The sequence below is a fragment of the Misgurnus anguillicaudatus genome, chromosome 3 (genome assembly GCF_027580225.2).
Source record: "Misgurnus anguillicaudatus chromosome 3, ASM2758022v2, whole genome shotgun sequence".
In the NCBI taxonomy this organism is placed as follows: Eukaryota; Metazoa; Chordata; class Actinopteri; order Cypriniformes; family Cobitidae; genus Misgurnus; species Misgurnus anguillicaudatus.
In genome coordinates this window covers 34,821,507-34,839,957 of record NC_073339.2, presented here as the reverse complement: position 1 = coordinate 34,839,957, position 18,451 = coordinate 34,821,507, and the positions used below count along the sequence as shown (strand labels likewise).

Sequence of the window (18,451 nt, the reverse complement as noted above, 5' to 3'; positions counted from 1 at the left end):
AAAATTGAACAAGGCCTGGAGAAAGCTTGAGTTTAATGACAGGAAGCTCCCTGTTCAGGTCACTGTAAACTTTGGTCAGGGAGTGTCTCTCTACTTCTCTCCCGTCCACCTACGCCTGCCTCAAAAACGATGAGATCACTCGGATACAGATAACCTTAAGGCAGGGTTCTTTCAGGCGAGCCGAACCTTTATTGCCACCAGACGGCTCGTGTTTTATTTGGAAAGATAATACAATAAAACGTAACGAATTATTGTGCAACATAAATTGTGCCACACCTTTTCATGCCTGCGTGCATGCAAATTCAAAGATCAAAGTCCGTCGCTTTCTTGTTCTCTCGCTTCTTCCCTTCATCTCTTCTGAACATCATATGTAACGTATTGAGTCGGTCTTTGTAGGCAGAGCTGATGTTTGCAATTTGACAGCCTCCTCTTCCACCCCCTCTCATTCTTTTATTGCCGTTAAACAGAGAGTATTGCCGTCTGAATAGGCGGACTGTTGACACAGCTGAGTGCAATGCGGCACACGTGGCCAGTGTCCCAAACATCTCTAATGTTTTCAAATTGCAAGGTAGAGACTCTAAACAGGTGACTTTGGCTCCAAGCTAGTTGAGTTTAATAAAGGCATTTTGCACTAAGAGGTCCATAAGACAATCCATAGGAGGTATTAGGTTCTCTTCAAAGCTTTCAGAGACACTTATCTGCTTCTTAAGCTGCATTTATGGTAGGCAAAGCATGATGGAGAATGGGAAATGTAGAGCTGATATTTAAAAGCCCACTTACCGCTGTACACCTAGAAAAATGAATAGGACCTTTGAAAAATATGTGTGAAATAGTGTACAATCATATAGGTGGCTTAGACTATATGATGCTATTTTATATTGGTCAATGTGTTATAATCTCCTGACCTAACAAACACTTCGGCCTGGTTTCATAGACAAGGCTTTGCTAAAGTTAGTTAAATTTAGATGTTTAAGAATCTTCCATAAACATGCTTTAGAAAAAGATGTTGCTGATGTGTATCTTGAGATTAATCAATTGGACTGACAGATTTTATGAGTTATTTTTTAGTTGAAACAACTGAAACGTGTTTTAGTCTAGGATTAGCTTTAAATGAAAACACAACAGTTTTTCAATATTTTACTATGTTCTTACCTCAACTTAGACAAATTAATACATACCCATCTCAGGGTTTCCCGCAGAAAATTTGTTAGTTAAGGTGGTTTCGGGGCTGGGGGGCGTGGCAATCAAAGGGGCGGGGCTTGCACATCATGATGAAAATTAAAAATATTTTTATTTAAAACACTCAAAACTTAATTTTGAAGAAACTATGACAGAAAATGAACACATACTAGATAATTAATGAATTGAATGTTTTTACCTCTAACGGGAATAGCTGCGTGATGAAGTGGAACTAAAGGGTTAATAAACACAAACTAAAGCAGATGTTGTAGAACGTCTTGCGAACAATGATAGATAGTGCGAAGATTGTAAAAACTGATTATTTCCCACTATTAATTATATTGTCTTAAAGGAGTGTAACTACTGTAGCATGTAAATAATGCACATAAATAAAGTGAGCAAGAGTGCTCAACAATCATATCTTATCAACAGGCATGTGAAACCTAGGTAGCAGGTTGCTCAAACAACAAAATCACCACCTACCCTACTTTAAGTTTGCAAGAACTATAGACTAATACAATAACAGGCTTAAAAAAAAGTCCACTTACAGTGCTCACGGACATGCATTTTATCAACTAGCTATCCTCCAGACATGATGGACTACGTGTTTATCTCATTTCTGCCGTGTGGCGCACGTGCACGCTCGTGGTGTGAAGCACGTCCGCGCTATTCTCCAAGATGTTTTATCAACTGGCTAGTTATCCTCCAGACATTGACGGTCCGGACCACGTCTTTCTCATTTCGGCCGCGTGGCGCGCGTGCCCGCTCGCAGTTTGAAGCACGTCCGCGCTATTCTCCGAGATGCACTTGGCGGCCTTTTTTTGGACGACCTAGTTAAGGCGGTAGGGTTTCCCAGCTTAGGCGGGCCTCACGAACAGCAAAGTGCTGCGGGAAACCCTGTATCTTTTTTCAGTGCATGCACTTTTAATCTTTGTACAGTGCCTCGTGAATGTGTTAGCATTTAGCCTAGCCCCATTAATTTCTATTGCTCCAAACAGTGATGAATTTAGAAGCCACCAAACACTTCCATCTTTTCCCTATTTAAAGACATGAGTAGTTACACAAGTAAGTATGGTGGCACAAAATAAAACTTTTGTTTGAAGCAATAGCAATGAATGGGGCTAGGCTAAATGCCAACACATTGAAGAAGCGCTGTACAAAGATTAAAAGTGCACGCATTGAAAAAATGTATGTATTAATTCATCTAAGTTGAGATAAGAACATAGTAAAATATTGAAAAACGGTGGTGTTTTCCTTTAAGCCTTGTTTGTGAAACAGGGTTTATCTCAGTATCTCAAATTGAATTGAAATGTGATTACTGTTGTGTCATCCTGGAGAAAGGTGCTATATACCAGATCATTCATCTAATGTCCCCTGTGTTCTCTTCAGGTGTGATTCGGACACAAGAGCTGCTGGATCACGAGACCGTGCCTCACTACTGGCTCACGGTCTACGCCACAGATCGTGGCGTGGTCCCGCTCTCTTCCTTCGTGGAAGTGTACATCGAGGTCCAGGATGTCAACGACAACGCCCCTCAGACCTCCGAACCTGTCTATTACCCATCCGTCATGGAAAACTCACCTAAAGACGTGTCAATAATCCAGATCGAGGCGCTCGACCCGGACACCCAGTCCAGCGATAAGCTCTCCTACAGGATCTCCAGCGGGAACCCCCAGGGCTTCTTCAGCATCAACCCTAAAACAGGTGAGTGCATCCAAGATAGAGCTCTGTATTTTCATCTTACAGATTTGTGCAAAGATGCCCAGAAGGAAGACAGAAGTAGATTGTCTGCTTTTTGATGGAGAGAGACATTCACTCAGAATAGTGATTGATCTGTTTTTTCATTGACTGATATTTCAGTTCATTTTTTTTTAAGAAATAGTGTTTAAGCTGAAAGCCTGTTCACAGCATGGCTAATTTTTATATGAAAAACATTTTAAGGCTTCACACTGAGTTTGAAATATCGCACAACGGTGGTCAAAAATAACGTTCCAGAATGAATTTTTCTTTCACTCTGGTGTAACTCTCAAAATCGGGCATTGGTCCTAAAAGTGAATTGTTTGGGAATTTTTGTGATCTCATGTGGTTTATTCACAGCCTAGTACTTTTATTGGATAAGATACCTAAAGAAGCCATGGATATTTCTTTTTTTATTGCTCGTATTGCACAAAAACTTGTAACGTCTCCGGTTATTTTTTTGTTTTGAACAATAAGCTAGAATGTTAAGCACAGCATTTAGTATAGTTTGGTGTTAATAAACAACATTTCTGTTAATTATTTGTTCAGCTAACACGCTACTCATCCAGTCATTCATTTACCAGACAAACGGCTGCCTTGTAGACAAAAATCTCACATTTACCTAACATCAAAGCTTGGTCCATCGAATTAGACATCAACTGAAACACACAAATATAGTGGATAGGTGAACTATTTTTTAAAGATGCATGCTGGGGTTTCAGACTTTTATGTAAATGTCCTCAAGCATAAGGTTCAGTACAATGCACAGTGAACAAATCTATGAAGGCTCACGTGCCTTTTCTTGTTGTCGCTTTGCTCTATTTCTCACCCTCTTTATGGATCACTGTGTATGCATACGGGGTTTGCTAAATGGACCCACACTGAATATTTAATACAGCAATGGCTCCCCCATCATTCCTCTCTCCCCCGTAGAGCAGAAAACAGTTCTGCTGGCATACCGAGGAAGAACAGGCGTAAAAAGACACAAGAAGCGGATCCGGAGGTGGGGGGAACTTCGAAATGATTCACACTTCAAGTTTAGGACTTTTTTGAAACATGTTAGGTCAGATAACCTTGCGCCTGAGATATCTTCCCTATTATTGTCTGAACTTGTTTGAGTGCATAGAACAACTTTGGTAAAGTTCACTGAGGAATATGGTGGTAGTTAGTACATTCCAACATGAAAATTGTATTGCCTTAGGATGTACAATTATAGACACAAATGTCTATTGTTAATTATAAAATAATGTTGTGTAATAAATGTGGATAGCATAGCCCAGATAATTTGATTTTGGATGTTATTTTGATTAGAGACTTTGGTATCTTGGCAAATCTGAGCACAGTGCGTGAGATCTGGGAAAACCCATCACATGGTGAATTTTTTACAATTATGTTAGGTTTTGATACCATATGAAAGCTGGGTTCATGTCCTTTCCAGGTCTGTTTTCATTTCCATTATAGTTTTGTCTAAAACAAAAGTTATGTCTATGTGAATTCGGCTGATTGCTGTGATTTTCAGGAATGGAATTTTGAGAAAAACTGGTTTAAAGAGAGGCAATGCAATCAAGTATTACAAGTAAAAGTCACTTTAGTGTGGTAAAAGACTTATTTCAGTCACTGTACATGTTGTTAAAGATACAAAATGGTCACTTTGACCCCAAGGAACACACTTACAAGCATTTGTACATTATTATGTTATCTGTATTGTATTATCTGAACCGCATCTATTCAATTTTATTGTATTTTACTGTTAGTTTTAGTGACGTTCTACGTTGTTTATCATGGGCATAGTCACTGAACTTTTTATCACTTTTTGTATGTTTAGATGACACGACTATTTTACTTTGTAGCTTACATTTAGGAGAGCAAGCAGAGGAGAGGTTGCCCCAATGTTGCGTGCCTTAGTCTACACAAGACTAGTGGGAGGTGTGCATTGATACACCTTTAATCCACGTTATGTGGTTTATTTTGATAGGTGAACTATCTTGGTAGTGTTAAAAGAGGAAAAGCTAGAGGCGTCTGTGTTACACCTCCACTGGGTGTGTTGAAGAAGCAGTCTTTTCAGCTTGTCACTATAATTCGCTATTAAAAATCCATATTATTTTCTGTGTAGTGTAGGATAATATCATAAAAATTCTAGACTTTTTAAGCTCACATGCTAAACTCTTCGCTTTAAATGCTTATATCTTCTGTATGCAAATGTTGCTTCATACCAAAATAGTTGTGTTTCACACATAAAAATGTCTCGGGTTACGTATGTAACTGTTGTTCCCTGAGAAGGGAACGAGATTTTGCGTCTATCTTGCCATATTTCCTGCGTCCCTGTAAAGCCGTCTTTGGCAGTATTTCAGATAGCGATATACTTTCTGGCTCCCACGTCACCCTGTCTTTGTCGTTAAGCCTCACCATTGGTTGAATTTGATATACACATTCAGACGCACTTACCCCTGGAGGCGTCCCCAAAGTGTCAACGCCGTGACACAGCACGAGTTCCCTCGAAAGGGAACTGTAACAATGTATCTTAAAAGGTAACATGATGTAACCTTGCTCTCACTTGAAATGTGTCCCCTTATTTAGTCCTTGAATTTGAGGGTATTGGACCTGGAAAGTCCTTGAAAGGTCCTTGAATTTGAAGTTAACAAAAGTGTGGGAACCATGGAGATTAGTGTTGGGCGATATGCCCCATTTTGAGATCTACCTATCGTCAGCCTGTGAGATTGCCAGTACATGATAGGATCTGGGTGCGGGGCAGTAGTTTACTCATTTATTACAAGTCACTTGATTGATGGACAAAAAGAAGCTGATGATGAGAAATTGAGTCCGAATCATGCGCATTACCAAAGGGAGTCCATGCCGGGTCTGAGAAGAGTTCAAGACACGCGCATTAAGTCCAGGTGCGTGCGAGAAGGAATCTGCACGCTTTACAAGCTTTCTCGCGCAAAGTGAAACCCACAAACCCTCTCATGCAAGGAAAAGCGTGCATGTTAATGTGACTATGATGATAACAATAATATCGCCAAGTAGCGTCATGAAAGCCTGCTATTGGCGATATGTCTGACGATTGTCGATACACATTACACAATACTATTGGCTATCGGCACAATCCTAATTGATAAATTACTAATTTCCTCTACATTTAGGTACATTTCTTTCAAATTCTCAAGCTTCTAATGGATGAAATAAGGACATACGATGTGAAAGCCACATTTAAACTATGTTACACTTGGTGAATCTGAAAGTAATTCGTCTGAGAAACTCGCCAAAAGTTTCCTTGCAGAAGAAGGTCTTGGCCAGTCTGTGAAAGCTGGTGGTCAGCCTCTCTCACAGTGTTTTACAGACATGTGTGGTCCTTTTCCCCCATGCAGCCACATACACAAACGTGTAGGTTATTTTTGCTAGCAGTAGCCAATGAGAGTTTCAGACCAAATAAGGGTTTGTCATCCAGCAGTCTGTGTTCTCTCACTAACTGTTCCACACTTGGATCCATTCCAGGAAGAGAACGAAAGGGAAGAAAGAGAGGAAAATCGAGGCATTCAGACTTTTCTTAGGCGTTAAATGTTCCAAGTGTGGCGGATGTCTGGGTTTTTATAATGTGTTTGTGTGTGTTACCATGAGAAACAGATAAGAAGTGGTTGCAACTCCTTTAGCTAAGTTTATAGTAATCATGGAGAAGGTTCAAGAGACGTTCCTGAAATATTTTGTCATCTTCAAAGTACGTATCAGATCTCCGCATGCGTAACTGATATCGCTGTGGGACCATATCAGAACCTGATGCTGTAATGTGGATGGCACATAGTGCAGGGAAAGCGTGAGATGGCACCCAAACACTTTCAGACTCAGACATAACACAACTGAGAATGATCAGGGATTGGTTCAGCTAACTCCTGAAGATAACATGCAGGCGCACAGCGTATACAAGCCAGTAAACGAACTTAAATAGCGATCTAGAAGAGATTTGCTCCACGCAGTGCTAGTTACATCATGTAGTAATTTGTACTATTCATTGAAACAGTGTTTCTAAAAATAAAGAGGGTGTTTATTTGCGATCAATGAAATGATTAGAATTCAGCCTCAAGGTTGATTGGTTTTGACCACATTGATTTTCATTTAGTGTAAGTTTGCACAGGCTTACCGTGGGCAAGAAATGACAAGGACTGTCTTTCTCCCTGCTTTTCAAAGCAATTCAAAAAAGCTTAACATTTAAGATACTACCTCGAAAATATATAAAAATTTACTCTTTATCATTTTCACCACACTTAAAAGACCCAGAAGCTTTCAGTTTCCTCAAAAAAAGCAAAGTCTTTAAAAAAACGATAAGATCTCTTAGTAAAGGTTAATACTGCCTGTTTCTGGATTAAAGGTATTTTGAAAATGTTCTGCAGTGAACTAAGTGGGAGAAAGAGAGAGATTGAGGGCATGTTTTTGAGGGAGGGTAAAGTGACAGACGTGTCGGGTGTGTACCTGCATATCAATACCTGCTAAACTTTCATCACAAGAAACCTCAGAAGTTTAAGAAGCAGCGCTAAGGAAAGAAAAATCCTTACTGAATCTTTAAACTTGGGTAAAAGGTGGCAATTTTTGTGCATTTGTGCGTAGATGTAAAAGTCAGAGCCATTTTTACGCATACATGAGGGTGCGCGATCAATGTGCGTCACGCGATTCGTCATTGCGCAGTGCGTGCGCGGGTACTCGCACCACCGGATTTTTGAAACCGTGCATACATTGTACGGGTAGGTCGCGTATGCGCCTACAGGAGAATGTAGTTTGTAGCCCAGAAGATGCATTGCATTTTGTCGCAATGCGCATGCAATTAATTCAAATAAACTATACTTTGCAAGGCAACCGTGTGCGTCGAACATACTCCAGGATTTTCCTCACAACACATTTACAGCTGCTTCATGTGATATGACTTAAAGTTATCAGGCAATTAACTCGTAACAGGTACCCTTATCACAAGTCACAAAAACACCATGGCTACCTGCATTGTTTACTTTTAAACAAGGTTTTTATTGGCACATCGCCAGCAAAACGCAAACCGTGGCAGGTATGTCACGAAACCTCGTTCGTCTAGAAACGAACATCGCTGACCTCTATATTAGTATTTTATTTTCTTTCCATACATGTCACGCCTGGTGATAAAGCAGTTAAATATACAGCAGGCTAACCCTTTGTAATTACATGCCTGGAAACAGCAGAGAGCTACGCTGGCGCCTCTACAAAGCAGCTCTGGAAAAATAGGACCTGTGGGAAGAATCTGAATAAACTTGTTTGTTGGTTCGCTAGTGAGTCTACGTCGAGCACATGTGCAGAGTCTGAGTTTGATTATTTTATTTGTCAGCGGACATTTTCGTGCGCTTGATCACAAAACCTTTTTGGACAATATTGACTGCTTGATTTAGTCACGAGCGTGTGTGTGTGTTTGTGTGCGAGGGCTCAGATTATAGGTGCTGTTTGTCTTTTGGCAGTGGTAAACAGGTCTTAGCACTGCTTTTGAGTTTTATTGAAAGGGACATGTCATGGAATATAGGATTTCCTTGATCTTTTTAAAATAAAAGGGCTCATCGTATTTTTGTCAACATAGCTCCTTGCCCGGTCCACCCAGGCCATTTATAAAAGCTGCAAATATAGCTCATTCCGAAATGGGTATGGACACATGCCGTAAATGCTTTACGGAGGTTATAGAGGTAATTTACATATATAAGTTAAGTGAAATGTATGGTTGAATACACAGCTGTTTAATTCTAAGGGTTCTAAGGAGGGTGCAAAATAATTACCCCATACAACATCATAACGATTTTTGGGGCAAGATTTATGCTATAGTCTATATGCTAATGGTTTTAAAGGTCCCGTTCTTTCTGTGTTTTTGAAGCTTTGATTGTGTTTACAGTGCGCAATGTAACGTGTTAAAAACACTGTATTTTTTACACAATTTACTTATCTGTATAGCGTTGTTTTCACTGTCCTCAAAACGACTGATGTCTTTCTTGTTCTATGAAGTCCCTCCTTCAGAAATACGTAACGAGTTCTGATTGTGTAGCTTGTTTAGCGTATTGTGATTGGATAGCAGCTTAGCTTGTTGTTAGCAACGTATTCCAGTGGGCGGAGTGTAGTCAAAAACTGTTCTACTGACGTCATCAAAGCAGGAAGTAGAGGGCTGGATCGTCTAAAATATATCGCCTGGCAGTGAACTTTGAGCTTTATCATTTTACAGGTATTATTTATGCTATTATAGCAACATTACACACTAACTACGGTTTAAAAAATGGTATGAGAAAGAATGTGATCTTTAAACTGATTGGTACATATCTTATTATAAGTGGACGGCATAGAATGCAATAATTTGTACATTATGACCCCTGTGGACCGTAGCTTTAAATGACATCTATGCACCATAGACAGAATCAACAGAAAGCACCACAATTTTTCAGGGAGTTAGAAGAAATAACATGGATCCCTTTTGAGTTTTATCCTAAAGTTGCAGGTGAATGGTTTGTTCCTGTATTCGAGTCATGATATGCAAAAGAGCCCGACTCTGATTAACCTGTTCGCACTTACCCCAATCTATTGCTTACAGGGCAGTAAACGTAATAAAAGTAAAACTCGGTTGTGATCTTGCATAAGTATGTGTCTGTGTGTATTTAAAAGCACACCCATGTGTGTTCCCGCATAAATGTGCCTGCATTTGTTGTATACGCTCTGTCTAGCATAGCATACAGCATTTTTATCCTCTCTCTTATTTTTTATTTTCTCTGTATCTTCGAGGTCTATCCCAGAGGCCTTTGCTCTGCACGAGGTGTGTGGGTAGAACTCAAACCTCTCTATCTCCTCCTTTGCCCTTGTGAAATGCACTTCTTGAATGACTACACCGAGCTTTTTTGCTTGGCCATGTGTAAGACAGATCTTTTCCTCACTACCTGTCAGTGAAGAAAAATTAACCCACCTGCCTAAAAGCTGCTTTCAGACTGGTTTTTCGAAAGCACCCCGCTGAGTCGGACTTTGAACGGTGCGATAAAGGAAAATGCCTTTGCGAGCAAAGCTTGTGTATTTGCACAAGTGAGCAGGTTGACTCGTTTCTTAGAGGAAAAGCATACGTGCAAAGAAAGAGAGAGAGAGGGGGAAAACAGAAGGATCAAATGTCAGTATATTCTTCATAACTGATATTTGTGTCTTGTATACAAAAGCAAGTCAGGTGAACAAGTGAGATTAAAAGATTGCAATAGCCTCATATGTCCAAATGTAACGTGGTGTGCTTGAAGTATGAAAGTATAATACTGTGCTATTTTTGCTAGTGGTGCCGTTGCCAGTGGGAGTGGAATTGAGAACATTTACAGGCCATAATTATAATTCTTACCAGCAATGAAAAATTATTTTTATTAAAAAAACATCTTGTATGTATGACAAAGAAAACACTTAGCTGTTTTCCTTTGCATATTTGCGGTACAGAGTGCAGTCTCCCAGTCTAAAAAATGCAACTTCTTACAAAAACATGACACATCATGTTTTTAAAGAGCACCTATTTCATTGCTAAAACACAATGTTATTTTGTGTATTTGGTATAATACACGTGGTGTTCACATGGTTTATGGTTAAAAACAGATTATTTTCCACATACCGTACATTTTTGTAGCTCCAGAGTTCAATCTCTTCCTGAAACGCATGGATTTGAAAAGCTCTGTGTCCCTGATTGACCAGCTAATCTGTACGTTGTGATTAGCCTGAATACCTCTGACATCAGCCCGAAATGTGACGCTTTATAATGTTTGAAAGATTCGGTTGCTAACAGGAGTTAACTTTAATGTTGGAATTATGATAATGTCGGTCTTGTCTACGTCACCAATCCTAGGAAGTAAACTGTTGCCTACAATTCGTGTGTTTGTTGTAGTCCAAGAAAAGAAATTTACATTGGAGATAGGGCTGCAGCGATTAATCGCATGTCCCATTAAAAATTCCCCTGAAATCGTTTCAGAATCTTTTTTTTTTTATCGTTTTTAGATTGATTCTGTGTACTACGGCATTTGGTCAGTAGGAAGTCCTTATCATTCTAAAATCATTATGAGTCGGAGTTGTTTATAACATGCATTTAAAAAAGCAACACTCGTTTAGCAAAATCATTCAAAATATTTTTTATTATCATGAAAATACCTGAAACAAATTTGAAGAACAGCGATATAAATATTCCTAAAGACATTTCCTGGAATAGCGTTTGTGATGCTACTTCTTCAGTGGCACAAAGGGAGCCTTGGGATGTGCCGGGATTTCACCGTAATTCATTAAAATTCATTCATTGAGAAAATGCACATTTGCATGATTTATCGTGACAGCCCTAGTTGGAGATAATAACTTGCGTCATCGTTTACTTTGGGGTATGCAAAAATGTAAAATCGTGAATCGGACAATTGGTGCTCTTTAATCCTCATATTTTTATATGGCATAATGCAATACACCACATGGAGTTTTTGGAGTCTGTCAGTAAAGATGTTTTGATTTGCTTACAAAACAGTCAAACTATTGTTCTTGCAGATTACACAATTCTTGCTGCAGTATTATGTAAAACATGTTGCAGATTCTAGTAAGTTAGCAAATTACTCTACTGTTCAACTATTTTAATATTTTGTACCCATTTTTAATAGTGTTTGGCACTTGCAGAGTGTTCATATTGCACCTTGGGTATTCAGGTTGTCTCTAGGTAAGGGAATTATTTCTTTAGCTGGCGGGCAAATGTGAAAGAATTGTGCTCGGCTCAATGCAGGCAGCTCTTGTTCTCTTGTGCACCCCCCTTCTCACACACACAAATCACTCAAAATCTCAAATCTCTGGTGTAATACCTGATATCTGCATTAGCTCTCTTTTTGTCCCTTTCCCACTGTAGTTTTAGCTCGCAGTGCCGATGATATCAGGAACATTGGCTGGTGGGATAGAAATCAGCTCAGGTAATTAGAAGTCTACGTGCCACCTCTGCGCCTTTGAGCTCCGTTCTGCTTGTTTAATAGGAGTGAGAGGATGATATCAAGGCAATGATTCACAAGACCTGCTTTCCTCTTCTCTTTCCTCTTCCTTTACACTTTCCTAGCAATTCTCAGCAAGGCTCTGCTTTTTTGATAGCAGAAAAACAGAGGTGGTTAGGCAACAATGCCGGGCAGTCTTTTCAAAGGGTTTCGCCTTAAAGAGAAATGGATACTACGTCCAACAACTTCCTGTCATTTCCTGCCTTTTAGGCTCCCATAGTTGGCACGAGGCACAAAAGGTTATTAAGGATGGAAAACTAAAGCTAGGCGCAGAAAAAACACAACTTGCTCCCCCTCCCTTCATGTCATTCTTGCGGATAAAGTTGCATGGTTTTAGAAGCTTGTGAAGCATATCCACCAGCGCACCTGTCCTGCTTGTTTACTGTTAACCTTCGTATTTCACACGCCGGAAATCTTTCCTGATATTCAATCTCCAAGTAAAAGTCCACAAAAGAGAACCACCTCTGATTTCAGATTGTACTATGTTCAGTCTTTATGCAGAATCTGTCCGTAGGGTATATTGTTTATTGTTTGTGTAATGTAATATATGCAATCTAATCCACCACAGTAAAAGAAAAATATATTTACCTTAAAGCGAAGTGTATCATGTTTTCCATACTGGCATACTTTTCCTATCCCAGTTTAATTTTTGCAAACAACTGTATGTACGCTATTCTTAGGTTCCCAAAAAGTCTGGGCTCTTAGAAAACATATACACAGCAGGTTTGTATTACGAACCGGACATATCTTCGTGCCAAACCAATGCTATGAATTTGTGAGGCGAATATTTGTGTTTCAAAACTAAATACCACGGTTTTGCATTTATTACTTTCACTTGGTGGCACGGAAACATGCATCACATTTGAATAGGGCTGGGTATTGCGACCAATTTAGCAATTATATTTGATTCTTTTGTATATGGTTTCATACAAATATTGATTAGTAATAAATTAAGCGTTACAAAAGCCACTAAACGGCACCTCAGTCAAAAATTAGATAATGATTGAAAGCTCTCGGCACGTACTATATGTTCATCAAATGCTTTAAGGCCGAAGTATGGTCCAGGGTTTCCCGCAGCACTTTGCAGTTTGGGCGGCCCGCCTAAGCTGGGAAACCCTACCGCCTTAACTAGGTCGTCCAAAAAAAAAACATCTCTGAGAATAGCGCGGACGCGCTTCACACCGCGAGCATACATGCGCACCACACGGCCGAAATGAGACAAAGATGTTGTCCGATGTGGATAGCCAGTTGATCAAACGTGTGTTCATGAGAACTGTAAGTGGACTTGTGTTTTGGGTTTATTTAAGCCTGCTATTGTATTAGTCTATAGTTCTTGCAAATTTAAAGTAAGTTAGCTGGTGATTTTGTTGTTTGAGCAACCTGCTAGCTAGGTACGCCCCGCCCCTTTGATTGCCATGCCCCTAGGCCCCGCCCATCTGCCCAACGCTACCACCTTAACTAACAAATTTATCAGGAGAATGTAGTATGTAGCCCAGGAGATGCATTCCATTTTGACGCAATGCGCATGCGTTAAACATCTGCGTACATGAAAGAGTCAAATAAGAACAGTAGAATTAAGTATTATGGCTGTGCGTCCGACTGTGCGCGTATGTTCACATACACGTAAATAAGCGTCAAATACCCGCATTCAGAAATTCCAGTTTTTAAGCAGAATTTATTAAAAGTCTGATTAAAAAATGCAAATTAACAATAAAATCATGCCAGACACATTGAATCTGATCAATACAAATCAAATATTTTATTACAAATTTTAGTTTTGCAGACATGGAAGTTATTAGATGTGCTGTCCCTTTAAGACCTACATGTAAAGTACAGATCCAATATTCTACTTACAAATACTACGTTTACAAGGATAATTGCGGCATTTTGAAGTAATTTCGTGTAACTATGTCCGCTCAAGAGGATCAAGATTTTTTACCCAGCCCTACCCTTAAAAGACAAGGCGGATGCTTTTATGGCACAGGCCAGTGCATTGGAAAGAAAAATAATAATACAGTCACAGCCTTGCACACACATGCTCGTACAGAGGCAGGAATGCAGCGATTTAGTAAATCCAGGTCGTCCCCATGCATGAGTGAGCCATGAGCCCTGAAATACTTTAATCAGAAAGAATGTTTCGAAAGAGACATTATCTGCCAGGGATTTGTCTCTTTATTCTTGTTCACCGTCTCTCTCTCTCCTCTCTCACTCACCCACACACTAAATGGAGTTAGTACACCGAATAAAGCGAAGGTCTAAAAGCTTCACGTTAGTAATCTCAGCCGCTCTCAAATAGGAATTTCCCACTATCAGCTGCCCCATTTCTAGGGGCCTTGATTGCTAAATGCGGCGACTGAGCCAAAAAGCTGGATGGGGCTGATGGGATTTATACAGATGATTTGGGACTTATCCATCAATGCATTTGAGAGGTCATAGTGTAAGAAGTGCCTGGAGACAACAGCTTTTGTTTCCATAAAAACTACTTTCTTACTTAAAAACGATAAGTCGTCTGACAAACTGCAGTACCTGTTTGTTTAAAATCGTGTACGCTTCACTATCTGCACTTCCATTAGTAGTGGCTGTATCATTTTGTTGTGCGATTTCGCATAATTATTGAATCATCAACAGACAGTATTGCGCACATAGCTGCGAAAACAAATGACTGCCTTTCGCTTGCAAGTTTTTGTAAACGCTCCTTAACTAACTAGTTGACATAGTTTAAAAATAGTAAAATTATTATTAGAATGCCTTTCAGCATTCGCAGCTTGACTTTTTTGTATGCGCATGAGTGTGTGTGAGTGCATGAATTTCAGATGGGCTTTGATAGGCTTCATTGACTGTTCTGCAGGAGGTTAATGGCAGAAGGCTAATGTGAGGCTTTTTAGAAGAGTCACAAACCCAGCAAAGACCTCATTCTCTACCTCAAGTGTTACCCTTTTTTCTCTTCTCCTCAGCTTTGAAAGGGCTGCCATTCACTCACACAGTATGCCTTAGAATCGGGAGGAGGGTAAGGATGGATTCGGGAACGCTGCCCAGTTCTTCCCACTATAGTGCGCGTCTTTGTATGCCCGCTCATTTGTCTATGTACCGTGGCACAGGCTGTTTTATGCTTGTTAGTGGGCAGCGATAGCGTTTCGCATATACATTTATCTTTGCCTGAGAGCGCGTTCCTTTAAGTGTATGCGCTTTAACATGTGTTCGAGATCTTTAATGGGGAATGCGGCATCCTGGCCTCGCATACGAGGTGTTGCATTCCTGCCTGTTAAACGATCCTGCTTCTAAAGTCCATCAATGGTCTTCCGCCCGAGCGAGGGAAAGTTCAAGAGAGGCAGGAAGAGAAAATAGCCCTTCTTTTTTCGACAGTGCATAAGTGTTTTGGAGGAAAGGCAAGAGTGTCATTTGCAGAGGCTCTCCATTGCTCTTTTTTGCTTTTTTTCTCATTTCATCCTTTCTTTTCTCCAGAGAAGGCTGAGGCAGTGTGGCGGCACTATCATTCTATGTGAGTTTCACAATGTGTTTACTGTAGGAGTTACAGTGGTTAGCATAGAGAATTTTAGCCGAGGGTCATGAGCTTGCACTCAGCGAGAGCAGCACCGAATCTAAATATCTCAGAATACAGAGTCATGGATCAAATAATGAAATCTTTGGGCAGAATTCATTTGCTTTCTCAGAAACAATGAGGCTAAACATTATCTGAGGGCTCAATTACTAATGAAATGAGGAGGCTGCAAACAGAGCATGATTCATATCAACTGCCAACCTTCAACCCATTGCCGAAGATACTTCATTCTGTCTCTCTCTCTCTCTCTCTCTCTCTCTCTCTCCCTCTCTCTCACAGTGCCTTTCTTGGATAGGCTTTCTTTCTATTCTCCGAGTTTCTTGTTTTTCTTTTTCCCAAAATGGCACAGCTATAATTTTCATGGCCTGGCTCAGCCCACAGTGTAGAAGACCACTGCTTTTTGGCCAGGGAAAAGTGGATTGTGGGTATGAGCCATGGGCGTCTTTTATGCAGCTTGTTCTTGTGTGTCTTTTCAACAGCTGTACACCTCAGCCCTGAAATAAAATACACTCTTTTGGAACAAAAGCCAGGTGAAAAATGGCTTTATTTGCCTTGGTTCCTTCTTTGTTACATCACTACCATAGCAGACAGCAAACCACTGGGTACTGCTCAATATCCATTAAGCCCATAGTATAGTAAGTGCAGGGTCAAAAGCACAGCCGTGCAAAGTATAGTTCACTTGACTCGTGACGTGTACACAGACGTTTGACGCAAGCACATTGCGACAAAAAGCAATGTATTTACTAGGCTACATAATACATTCCCCTGTATGTGCATGCGCAACCTACGTGTACAAGAGTTTGGCAGTGCGCGCGTGCATTCTGATGACGAAATTTGCATCACACGCACTTGTACACGGGCCCTCGTGTTTGCGTATAAACGGGAGAATACTTGTAGCTTTATATACAAGATTAACTAATAAAATGCTATTTAGCAAGCAGAGCAACGACAATTGCAATTACTGTGTATTCTGACTGATTTAAGAAAAATTAACTTCTTGTGAAAAGGTTCAGAGGTTTGGTTTAAGCAGTTTGTACATGAAAAATGTAAAAAAATTGGCATATTATAACTTTGCAATGCCAGGCAGAGAACATTTAAATGAAATATATTTTCTGTGTATTTTCATGAAACCTGCTAACTAATACCGTTTCAGTCGCTCAATCCAGGTTCTTTTTCTAATCAGGTCTATAAATGTAAATTTTCAAATGTGAAAAGATGCCCTCATTTAAACTTTATTTAAATTCTCATGCATAACTCAGAGTAGGAGATGGTTAGCAGCCCAACACAGATTTGAACAGAAGCAAGAGGCGTGTTGCGGCCGTGCTATTTCTGCTCCATGCATGTGTCCCATCGATGGCTTTTGGTTTCGGAAATCCTTTTTCGGCACTAATCAGACATGGTGCGGTTGGTAGGCGTCTCTCGTGTGGCCAGGGTTGGCACTGTCCACCACGCTCTCTACCCTGTCTAATGTACCATTATAGTAAAAAGAAACACAAGTCTGCTTATTATCTGGAATCGAGACACTCGGTACAGAAACGTGAACTCATTTGTATTGTTGTTCTTAATGGTTTTCTGCCAATTTATTCCCATTTTTAGCGTTCAATGCTTGAATCCAGTTTCAGTTGGATCTCTTTTATTATGGACAATATTTTGCTGTAATATTAAACCTAACCAAGCACACACATATCATATGCAAGTAAATAAAATCTGCTTACACATTCACACATGTGGAAAACAGAGTGATGGTTGCATTTTTCCCTTTAAACGCCTTTAGTGGTGTTGAAGTTGTTTGCAGTGATTGTTGTGTGGATGGCTAAGCATGAGGTTTGTATTTTCAAGCAGTGTGAGCGTGTCTTTTATGCATGAGCATTTATTCAGCTTTACAACTGTCAAGAGGAAGGTCTGTTTCTGCTCTTCTATATCGCTGAAACCTCCATATTTATTTAGCGCTTATGCATGTGGGTTTACTTGACTATGCTTTGAAGGGCAAAATTGTCACCAGAAGTTTGATAAATCTGCCAAAACCTCCCTTCAGAGACATCAAGGGATATACTCAAGAGTGAAAATTATTAATAAATAAAGCAAATAAGTTTTTTTTAAATGCAAGTTTGTCTGTTGTGATTACAAGTATATTTAAGTCCCTCCAGAAAAACGTGATTATACGATCGCATGATTCAATGCATAATCAGCCAAAGTCCGCATATGTCAGTGGCCGCATTTTTTCAAATATGCCGCACTTTCGCCGCATAAATTAATAAGAAATGACTCTTTGCATTAAGGTAGTAGTCTAGTGAGAACAGGGTTTTTGGGGAATCACTTTTTTTTCTTTTTTTTCATCCAACCGCAGTTTTTGCAAGTTCCTGCAGTTTTTTGCAAGTTCCCGCAATTTCATCGCATAAACTTGCATATTGCATTTTTTCATATTGCAAGGATTTTTGCCCGCAACAATTACAAAAAAAAACTTTTTCTGGAAGGACTGATGTTTAAATAAAATGGTTTCTGTGTATGTTTGTGTAAATTCGTTAAGTGTCTGTTGCAGTGAGTTAGATTTTAATATACGGTGCATGCAGTTGCAATGTTTAATTATTGTACCCTTTTGCTTGCAGGTCTGGTCACCACCACCTCACGGAAACTGGACCGAGAGCAACAGGATGAACATATTTTGGAGGTAAAACAGCTTAATACTTGTCTTATAATACATATTTTTCAACCATACACTTGTCCCATAGACATCAATTAAAGAGATATCAAATATCAAAATTACCCCATGAATTACTTACCCTCAAGCAATCTGAGAAACACATGTCCATCATCTTTCAGACAAACACATTTAAAGTTATTTTAGTAAATGTCCTTGCTCTTCCACACTTTATAACAACGTCTGACTCTAAACCCCAAAAAAGTGCATCCATGATCCACACAGCTCCAGGGGGTTAATTAAAGGTCTTTTGTGGGAAATTGATGTGATTTT

The 18,451-nt window shown here is 39.7% G+C and overlaps 1 protein-coding gene across 11 annotated transcripts in view; it reads left to right on the top strand.

Annotated features, from left to right (window-relative positions):
- Positions 1–18,451, top strand: part of fat1a (FAT atypical cadherin 1a) — a 98,122-nt gene that overhangs the window by 26,657 nt on the left and 53,014 nt on the right. For all 11 annotated transcript variants that reach the window (XR_012368566.1, XR_012368565.1, XR_012368561.1 and 8 more), the window contains exons 3-4: positions 2,569–2,883; positions 18,087–18,148. Coding sequence is in view for 8 of the 11 variants with exons in the window: in XM_073865510.1 (XP_073721611.1) it covers positions 2,569–2,883; positions 18,087–18,148 (377 nt within the window). In the remaining 3 variants the exon portion in view is untranslated. The remainder of the gene's footprint in view (positions 1–2,568; positions 2,884–18,086; positions 18,149–18,451) is intronic.